Source organism: Geospiza fortis, unplaced genomic scaffold, assembly GCF_000277835.1.
Source record: "Geospiza fortis unplaced genomic scaffold, GeoFor_1.0 scaffold569, whole genome shotgun sequence".
NCBI lineage: Eukaryota > Metazoa > Chordata > Aves > Passeriformes > Thraupidae > Geospiza > Geospiza fortis.
Genome location: NW_005054621.1, coordinates 252,006 through 261,999, shown reverse-complemented (window position 1 = coordinate 261,999; position 9,994 = coordinate 252,006). Strand labels below are relative to the sequence as shown.

Sequence of the window (9,994 nt, the reverse complement as noted above, 5' to 3'; positions counted from 1 at the left end):
CGGGCCCCCCCCGGGCGCCCCCGCCGCCGGGCGGGGTTCGGATCCCTCAGGGCTCGGCTCCTTCAGCGGTGTCTGCCCCGCCGCGGGTCCCCGTGGCTCCCAGACCGGTTCTAATGCGATTCTTCCCGCTCCGTGCAGGGTCACCAATGGTGGCAAAACCACCTTGACCAACAGGCTCGTCAAGGCGCTCCCCAACTGCTGCGTGGTCCATCAGGATGATTTCTTCAAGGTGAGTCTCCTCTTCCTTGCAGCGTTGGTTGTACATGCAGGGCAAGTCAGTTTAGACAGCTTAGGAGCCAGAAGCTTTCAGGTTTTGTGGGGGTTTTTATATATATATATTTGATTTTTAAATGACTGGGCAGGTGGGAAGTTCCTGACCTTTACAAATGCCACAGGAGCCTTTATATGTTAACAACAGATTTAAATTTAGTACTGAATTCAGGCAGAGGTTATTTACTGTGCTCTGCATGAATGATTTTCTCCATATTGGGATTTCCCACGTTATTTTACTAAATTAAGAATGAGACTGCTAAATTATGCTTTAACATTTAAGCACCTCCTATGCTGGTTTAAATATGGAAAGGGGGTTTTATGGGGGAACTTTGATAGTTCTGTATCAGAACCCAATTAAAATATTGCAGAGATTAATGCAGAAGACTTTCACTGCCTTCTGCCTGGGAGTGCAGAATGTTCCTAAACCCTGCACGTTTCATGGCAAGGAGGATATCCCTGGACCCCACCACCCGTGGAAGTCCAAGAGATGTGGGAATGGACTTGGAGCAGTTGTGGGTCATCCCCAAAGATGAAGTGCTCCAGCCCCAGCCTCATGTGCTCAGTCTGTGCTGCACAGATTTGATCGCTTAGGAGCCCTTGGGGGAGGCATTCTCTTTGATTTTCCATAAAAATCTGTAACTTCTCTTTTGAATGAATGCCAGCATGAGGAAAGCAGTAACTGAACAACCAAAGTGCTGCTATACCCACCTGCATTTTTATTAGAGGAGTTCAAATACCTACTCTTTAAAAAACCCATACATTCTAGCACTTATTTAACTGTATCATCACTTTAAAACTCCCGTATGATTCACAAACAACGCCCTGTAGTATTTTACCAATTAACAAACAAGCGATTAACGTAAAAATCTTAATCCAGAGTGGTTTGAGTGAGCCAAGGGAACTTCCCAGAGCTCTGGGGGTTGGGGCAAGCTGGGAATGTGGATGTCCCTGCAGGCCCAGCTGGGGCTGTGGCTGGCAGTGCCCAGGGGTGGTTGTGTGGCAGTAGTGGCCAGGTGCTGGTGGCATCGGAGGGAACTGATCCCGCTGAGGTTGCAGCAATGTTTTATTGCTCACTATATTTCAGCCACAAGATCAAATAGAAGTCGGGGAAGACGGCTTTAAGCAGTGGGATGGTAAGAGCAGTGTTCCCTATAGGATGCAGTAATGTATATTCTTTTCCTAAGTATTTCTCTTTTTTTCGTAATTAAAAGCTTTAACAGTAAATTTCCGTAATTGTAACTTTACCGAGCTCAATCTATTTTATACTTTGGAGCCCGTGGTGTGTGATGGTGTTTGATGGTGTCCCTTTTTCCCACCCACCCCCTTTCTCCTGACCAGTGTTGGATTCCCTGGATATGGAGGCCCTGGTGAGCACAGTGCGGGCCTGGATTGAGAACCCAGTGAAGTTTGCCCGTTCGCACGGGGTGAATGTCACACCTGGCTCTAGAGAGCCAACCTCCCAAGATATCCATATATTGGTCATTGAAGGCTTCCTGCTTTATAATTACAAGTAAGGTTTGGAGAACTCTTCATGGTTTGCCAGGGAAGATCCTTAAATCCCTCGTGCCAGAGCTAAAAACTCCTTTTTACTAATTTCCCCTTCCTGCCTTGTTCTGTATTCTCACCCTGGAGAGTTCCCTGCTGAAAAATGTAAAATTAACTCCTAAATGTAGAAGTGAGGTGAATTTAAGGTTCTGATTTGGGGCACAGCCTTGAACTCCAGGGGAGTTTCAGAGCAGGATTTTTGCAGGCTTCCCCTCATCCTCCCACCTTGGTGAGAACAAGGCAATAATCCATTCACTGCCTGGAATCTCTGCTGGAATTCAGGAACAGTTCTCTCCCGGGCTTGCTCAGCACTGACTGCACTGAGCTCAGTGAGAGGAGCAAGCTGTGGCAGAGATGAAACCCCTGAGTTTTTGTGGAGGACCATGGAATCCCACAAGGGTTTGGAAGGGACCTTAAAGCCCGTCCAGCCTGGCCTTGGACACTTCCATGAACATGAGCTGAGCTGTCCATGAACAAAAGCTGTCCCAGATCTTGCTGCAAACTGATTTTGGAATGATCTAGGAAGAGCCAGGGTTCCCAGCCCCGTGCCTGATCCTCCACAGGATCCCTCTGATGCCCCTGAGGACCAGTGGTTGGTGTTTGGGTGGGAAAGTCCCTGCTTGGGCCATTCTGCCCTTCAGAAACAAGCTTTCCATGGTTTTGAGTTAACAAACCCTTGGGTTGTCTTCAACAGACACAAATCCCATAGAGGCAGAGATTTTTGTGGTGTCTGTGGTGGTTTCATGCTTTTTGCTGTTATTAAAAGTGAGATCTCCACGTTCTGTCCTTGTCCCCTCCCCAGACCTCTGATCGAGCTGTTTGACCTTCGCTACTACCTGGCAGTGCCCTACGACGAGTGCAAGAGGAGGAGGAGGTGAGAACATTGCTGGGTGTGCATCCTGTCCTGCCCTCCTGTCCTTCACACTGCTCGTGGCCATGGAGTCATGGAGGGGTTGGGGTTGGAAGGACCTTAAAGGTCATCTCATGCCAGCCCTGCCATGGCAGGGACACCTCCCACCACCCCAGGCTGGCCTTGGGCACTGCCAGGGATGGACATTGACAGTTCTGGGATGTGCTGGTGCCATGAGTTGGATTAGAGTGGGAAATTGGACCAGAAGGGGAGGAAGGGAGTTCGATGTGGTCAGCTTGGAATGACAGGCTGGGGTTGGAGAAGACCTGAGATGGAGTCCAGCCATGAACCCTTCACCACTGACCACGTCCCCAAGTGCCCAAACACAGCCATGGGGACTCCACCACTGCCTGGGCAGCCTGTGCTGATCCCTCACAACCCTTTCCGTGAGAATTTCTTTTCCCAACACCCCAGCTGCAGCCAGGCCCCCCTCGCTGACATCCCTTCTCCATGCTGTTATTCCAGTACACGGAATTACACCGTGCCCGACCCGCCGGGGCTCTTCGACGGCCACGTCTGGCCCATGTACCTCAAACACAGGAAGGAGATGGAGGACTCTGGGGTGGATGTGGGTAAGTGTTCCCCAAACACAAATCCTTCCGTCCTGGCACTGGGATTTAAGGAATTGGGTGATTTCATTCGAGGAAGCTTCCACTGTGATGATGCAGGGTGATATTTTTACTCCCAAGTTGTAATCCTGGCCTATTTTGGATAAATACTGGCAGTTTTAGAGCTAAGAACTTCTCCCCTTTGCTTTGTACCCTTAAGGACTCAGAGGGGACAAAAAAGTCCAAAAGAAAAAGAAGGGATTTATAATGGATAAGGATTTCACAGGCTATTGTATTTTCAGGATGGTTCTGTTTTTCTAGGTTGTCCTTTGGGTCAATAAAATATGAAATATTTAAAAACTAATCTCCCAAAGTCTTATTCTGATGGGAAGCCCAGCCTGATTCCTCCTTTTCTCTCCCAGTTTATTTAGATGGCCTGAAGTCCAGGGATGAACTCTACAACCAAGTGTTTGAAGATATTCACAACAAGCTCCTAAACTGCTCATAGGTAACTAAAATCCAGAGGGTGGAGGATGAGGGATTGTTCTGGGGAATTTCACAGCTTGGAGCTCACCCTTCTTCCCTTCCTCCTTTCCAGGGTTGGGAGGATCCCAAAGATCCGTGTACAGCGATGTAAATAATACTTGGAAGTGGGAATGGGAATTTGTGTGAACTCCTCTCCCACTGCCCTTTGGCAAGTCCCTTCTGTATATAATTGAAAACTGAGGATAACTTATTCCCACCACATGGACAGGATGGCCTCGGTGGGGTTTATTTTTTAATTATTTTATATTCCACTGGCTTACAGAGAAGCTGGAAACAGCATTTTTATAGCAGAGCAAGTAGAGCTGTGCTGGGAAAACGAGAGAGCTCCTGCAGACAGAAAGGCTTTGTGCAAGGCTTGTTTGTAACATCATCAACTCAGTAAAAATCCACTTCAGTCTCCTTTTGGGATCCTGATTTAATTCATCACTCAGCTTTATTGCAATAAAAATGGGTGTGAAGCTCACCCAAAACACAACAACAGCCCCTTTTTCCTGGGTGTTCGGAATTCCAGCCCTGGGTGGCCTCAAAGCTCCTTCCACGTGTCACTGCTTGGGTTTGGGTGCTCACATGGCCCCAGCCAGGTGGGAATGGCTCCGTTTGTGAATTTAAATCCATGAGGTGAAGTGGGGGATTTCTCAGGGAATGAGAAAGGAGAACTGGGCTTCCCTACGAGCCATTTCAGGCATTAAAGCTAAAGCAGCATCCAAATTTCAGCCTGAGAGAGGGCAGTGCCATCCCTGAATGTGTGTGGGGCCTGCCCATACAACACCTGGGGAATGAGCACAGGCAGCTCTCAGCACTGAAATAACTTGGCTTGGGGGTCCCTTCCTAAGATTTTGGGGCCTGAATTAGAAACTGCTCTGGAAAAGCAGCTGCTTTGGATTAATTAATTTTAGTTAATGAGGGGTCACCAAAAACCCACCAAGGGGGGGCTTTCAGCAGCCCGAGGGGAAACAGATCCATCGCCTTGTCCTTATCCCACTCTGATGATTTCCCAGTTGTCCCAGGCAGGGATGGCATGGCCAGAAAGGGATCTGGGCACACCCACCCCACTGTGATGGCAGTGTCCCCGGGCAGGGACAGCCTGCTGTGACCTGTCACCCTGGGGAGCACTGCCCAGAGCTCAGCAGATGCCAGGGGATGCAGCCGTGGGCTTTCCCTGTGCCTGCACCGGTTGGTTTAAGCTGCACAAAAACGTTTGGGGTTTGTGAAGACTTATAAGGGAAAAGCCCTCGCTCCCACCCCCTGCCAAACTCTGGGAAGCAGAAATGGGAGCCTAAAAAAGGCATTTTGGTGTCTCTGTCCACAGAGGAGGAAACGTCACGGGGGGGTGGCAGCTCCAGCTGCTAAGAGGGGGCTGGAGCAGAACATCCTGGTAACGTCACAGCGCTGGAACCCCCTGGGGCAGCACAGCCCGTTCCCGAGCTCCTGCAGGCCTCAGGATTAGGAGACTTGTGAATCACACCCCAAATTCTGCTTTTTTAGAGCTATTTTGGTGTCATTTCGTGCATCCACGTGAGTGAGATCCCCCTGCTGCTCCAGGGCCGGGGTGAATGACCAGTGACTTCCAAGAGCCTTTTGGGAGTGTGAAACCCAAAGCCTGGGCAGGAAGAGAATCCAGGAAATGTTTCTCACTATGTGCCCTTTGCCCAGCTCAGGAACAGCCGGGACTATAGGATTTCCATACATCCTTTCGCCCACTGCCTCTGCAGGCAGAGCTGGGGCTGCCCCAGATCCACACGGAGTGCCTGGATGGGCACCCTGAGGGCCCCCAGGTGTCCCCTCACTCACGTGGCCAGGGCTGGTGGCCATGCTGGACACTGGGACAGCCCCGGTCACGCCACCTCCCCTGGGAGCCAAGTGCCTTGGCAGGGAACACCGGGGCAGATTAAATTATCTCAGGTCCACGTGTCCCATGCATGGGGGTGAAACCTACACCTGCTGGAACGTCAGCAGGGAGAGGGACATGGGGCACAGCCCCCCTGATCCCCAGGGAGCCATAGGGGACACAGAAGAGTGACAAATAAACCCTAAATGGAGCAAATCCCCTGGGCCTGGAGCTGAGCTGGAGGTGAACCCCTGGTCAGCCAGGGGGACGCCTGCGATCCACTGGCATTTGCCTGGTGATTCCCCCGGATCAAATTCTGCTGCATCTTGGCTCCAGGGGGCCGCAGGCAGTCGGAAAGCCCGCGGTGCTCCCGGGGGAAACGTGCTCCCTGCTCTGGTGTTCTCTGGAATGTGAGAACGCTTTGGGACCTGGCTCCCCCTGTCCCCAGGAGTGAGGGATGTCAGGCAAGAGGAGCTGGGGGCTCCCCCAGCCTGGGAACACCCCACAAACCACCCCCAGCCCTCCCTCCGTGCCCACAGCGAGCTCACCCACCAGCACTGGGTCTCATAAGGAATAAAATGCATTTTCCCCCCCAAAATTAAGGAAGTCCCTCTGGGATGGGAGCGCAGTGGGGGAGTTGTCACCACAGGGCACATCCTTATCGCCCTCCCAGGCCCTGTCCCACCAGGGCAGGAGCTGAGGCAGCCGTCCCACTACACAGAAACCTTTATTGTGGGAAAAGGGGAGCCAGGGCTGGGACAGGGGGACAAGGGGTGCAGCACCCTGGGGGAAAAGTGGGGTGCAGGGGGGCTGTGGAGCGTGAGGCCACGCAGGGATCAGTCCTTGGTCCCAGCCCATGCGTGGCTGCTGCTGCAGTGCAGAGGGGAGCTCTGCCCACCAACCCCTCCACGGGGCACTGGGGCATCTCAGGGACCCAGGTGACAGCGGGGGACAAACGTCCTGGGGAGCGCAGGGACACGAGCCAGGCAGGAGCTGCACGTGGGAAGCCAAGCCCTGGGGTGGCACAGCCCCAGCCCCCGAGGTGGGGGCTCCAGGGAGGCACAACATCCCCCCCTGCACACCGGCAGGGCTGGGGGCACTGCCTGGGGGTGAGCAGGGGCACCGGGGAGCAGCCCCAGCCCCCGGGGTGAGCAGGGTTAGCGGATGCTGCCGTCGCCCTCGCTGCTCTGCAGCTTCTCCCGCTCGATGGACCACACCAGCTCCTGCACAAACTTCATCTCCGAGGCCACCTGCTTGGCCAGGGCCTCGTAGTGGTTCTCCAGCTTGCGGTAGCGCCGCTTGAGCCCGTTGGCCGCCTGCACCACGCTCTTGGTCTCCTCCTGCGCCTGCTTCTTCAGCGCCTCCGTCTTCTGCAGCTCCTGCCGGATCTGCCGCAGGTCCTGGCTGATGCTCTCGTTCTCCTCCTTGTACCACGACTCCTTCTCCTCGTAGATGGACAGCAGCGCCTCGATGTCCTCCTGGAAGGATTTCTTGTTCCTCTCCAGCTCTCGGAGGCTCTCCTCGGCCGCAGCCACCTCTTCCATGACCTTGGAGAAGCGCTCGAAGTTGATGTAGGTGTTGTTGGGGGGCATGCTGGAGTGGGATTTGATGGTGTACTCCTTCAGGCGCGTGGTCTTCAGCCGGCGCCGCTCGGGCTTCTTGCAGCTGTCCTCGTTGCGGACGTTCCTCCTCTTGATCACCTGTGGCAGGGACAGTGGTGGCTGCAGCAGGTGTCACAGGCAGTGACACCAAACTGGTCCCCAAAGGGCTGGGGGAGCAGCAGAGCCCCGGCCTCGGGGGTCAGGCACCCAAGAAGTGCCGATTCTTTGACTTCTCACCTTAATCCAAGGGTGCTCCAGGCTCTGGGCAATGGTCATTCGCTTCCTGCAAACACAGCAAGGCTGGGATCAGGGCAGAGGCTCTGCTCCTCTCTCCCTGTTACAGCCCTGGAAAAGCAGCTTGGATCCTGCGATTGCCTCTGGGATCGGAGCCTGGACAAACTCAGTGCATTCAGGGCCCCCCAGGCAGGAGCTGCATGCAGCCCCCAACCCCTCAAACTGCCTCCCAAGAGAAGCACAGGCAGAGCATCCTGTGGGAACCTCCTGTCCCCACTGCTCCTTCCCAAGCCCCGAGCCCTGGAGGCCCAGCTCAAACCCTCCCAAACCCCAGTGGAGCTGCTGATCCCAGAATTCACCCCACCCCGGCGCAGGCAGGAGAGAGGGAGCTGCCTGTGCATAGCAGGGCGGGCAGGGGGGACTGTCCCCTCTCCCAGAGACACCCCCAGCTGTGCTCCCTGTCCCTCACTTGGGGTCCTTGACGAGCAGGCGGCGGATGAAGTCCTTGGCCAGCTCGCTGGTGTTGCTGAAATATTCCTCATCGAAGTCGTAGTTGACAGCAGAGATATTGGTCAGAGTCTCCTGCTTCGTCTCCCCCAGGAACGGGGAGGCTCCGCTCAGCCTGAGGAGAGAGTGGGTTGGGACACCCCAAAAAGGCTCCAGCCCGAGGTGGGGGGCTCATCCTGCAGCCCTGTGCCCTCCAGAGCTGCCTCATACTCACAGGATGTAGGTGATGACCCCGATGCTCCTGGAAGAGAGAGGGAGAGGAGGATGAAGTCACACAGAGCTTTCGGCACGAAGGGAGATCCACCAGCATGAGGGGATTGGCTGCTGGAGCCTGGGAAGGGGCTCGGGAGGGGAATCACTCACCACATGTCGGCCTCCAGCCCCAGGGGCTCGTAGTTCACAATTTCTGGGGCTTTAGGAGGAAAGGACAGAAAATGGATTTACTGTGGAGGAAGGAAGCCTGGCCCCATGGACACATCCTGGCAGCAGCACCAGAGTGCTGGGTGTCTCTCCAGGATTAATCCAAAGCTTTCAGTACCCCGAGGAGCCCCCAGGAATGCTCACCTACAAACTCTGGGGTCCCAAAGATATTCTTGAACTCGTTCCCAGCCTCGATCTTGTGGGCGATCCCGAAGTCGATGAGTTTGATGCGAGGGTTTGGCACGTTCTTGTCCAGCAGCATGATGTTCTCTGGCTGTGGGGAGAGAGGAGCTGGGTCTGTCCCTACACAGCAGCCTGGGGGAGCTGCCCTGGGCTCCTCATTCCAGAGGAGAGGATGAGTGCCTCAGACTGGGAGAGATCCCAAGCACCAGAGGAGAGGATGAGTGCCTCAGGCTGGGAGAGATCCCAAGCACCAGAGGAGAGGATGAGTGCCTCAAGCTGGGAGAGATCCCAAGCACCAGCCCCACTGCTCTGCAGGAGTGCACTGACCCCCACTGATTTCCAGAGCCCACCTGGTGGCTCATCCCTGCTCCCAGTGAGGTGTCTGCAGCTCCCAGAGCTCACCTTGAGGTCGAAGTGGGCGATGCGCTTGGAGTGCAGGTAGTGCACCCCGTCCAGGATCTGCTTGAGGAACTGCGTGGCCTCCTCCTCGGTCAGGGACTCCTTCTCGGCCAGGAAGTCGAAGAGCTCCCCGCCGGACACCAGCTCCAGGATGAGCACCACGTCGGTCTTGTTCTCGAAGATGTCGTGCAGGGTGATGATGTTGGGGTGCTGGATCTCGCGCAGGATGTCCACCTCGCGCTCGATCTCCTCGCGGCTCACGCCCCTGCGGCTGGACGACAGCCGCCGCTTCTTGATGAACTTGGCCGCGTACTCCAGCCCCGTCTTCCTCTCCCGGCACTTCCTGACGATGGCGAACTGCCCGCTGCGGGGACAGGGAGCACAGCATGTCCTGCCTGCAAGCAGCTCCACGACGGGCACTGCAGGATGAGGTTTCATCCCAGGAGTGCCATGAGCTGGGATCTGGGGATGGCCGCCCACTCCTGGGCTTTGGCAAATTCCTGCCAGGAATGTGGCAGCTGCCAGCCCTCCCTGGGCTGTTCAGGTGCTGCTGTGATCACCCAGGGTGGGAGATGCCCCCATCAGCCCTCCCTTCCCAGCCAGGAGCCCCCAGGAACAAACCCCGGAGCCCAGTGGTCCCAGGAGACCCCAAAGCCCTGATGGAGAAGGCAGGTGGAGGGAAAATGCCTGAAATCAGAGCGACTGCACCTGGACCTGAGACTCCTTTACACCTTTATCCATCCCTGGATCATGGCAAGGGACACACACAGCCCTGGGGGGCACAGTGGGGCACAGCCATGGCCACCTCATCCCTCCCCATGGCTCACAAACAACCCCAGCCACAGAGAGGCAAAAGAACCTGCAGCAACTCCTGGAAGTTCCTCAGCTTTGAAAAAAGCCCACTTAAGTGACCCAAAACGCTTTTGCTGCGCAAGTGCCCGAGGAGGGGCCACGGCGCGGGGCTGGCGCGGCCGAGGCAGCGCTGGAGGATCCCGAGGCG

The 9,994-nt window shown here is 55.2% G+C and overlaps 2 protein-coding genes across 2 annotated transcripts in view; one reads left to right on the top strand and one right to left on the bottom strand.

Annotated features, from left to right (window-relative positions):
• Nucleotides 1-4,222, top strand: part of NMRK2 (nicotinamide riboside kinase 2) — a 5,793-nt gene extending 1,571 nt beyond the window's left edge. The window contains exons 2-8 of the mRNA XM_005430357.2: nt 139-229; nt 1,358-1,406; nt 1,612-1,783; nt 2,621-2,692; nt 3,194-3,300; nt 3,699-3,784; nt 3,875-4,222. Of these exons, the coding sequence (XP_005430414.1) occupies nt 139-229; nt 1,358-1,406; nt 1,612-1,783; nt 2,621-2,692; nt 3,194-3,300; nt 3,699-3,784 (577 nt within the window). The 3' untranslated portion in view covers nt 3,875-4,222. The remainder of the gene's footprint in view (nt 1-138; nt 230-1,357; nt 1,407-1,611; nt 1,784-2,620; nt 2,693-3,193; nt 3,301-3,698; nt 3,785-3,874) is intronic.
• A 2,278-nt stretch (nt 4,223-6,500) lies between these two features.
• The window catches only part of DAPK3 (death associated protein kinase 3), a 3,941-nt gene continuing 447 nt past the window's right edge, over nt 6,501-9,994 (bottom strand). The window contains exons 2-8 of the mRNA XM_005430356.2: nt 8,998-9,358; nt 8,557-8,686; nt 8,356-8,404; nt 8,207-8,233; nt 7,955-8,107; nt 7,489-7,534; nt 6,501-7,350 (exon numbers count right to left, since the gene is read on the bottom strand). Coding sequence (XP_005430413.1) covers nt 6,808-7,350; nt 7,489-7,534; nt 7,955-8,107; nt 8,207-8,233; nt 8,356-8,404; nt 8,557-8,686; nt 8,998-9,358 — 1,309 coding nt within the window. The 3' untranslated portion in view covers nt 6,501-6,807. The remainder of the gene's footprint in view (nt 7,351-7,488; nt 7,535-7,954; nt 8,108-8,206; nt 8,234-8,355; nt 8,405-8,556; nt 8,687-8,997; nt 9,359-9,994) is intronic.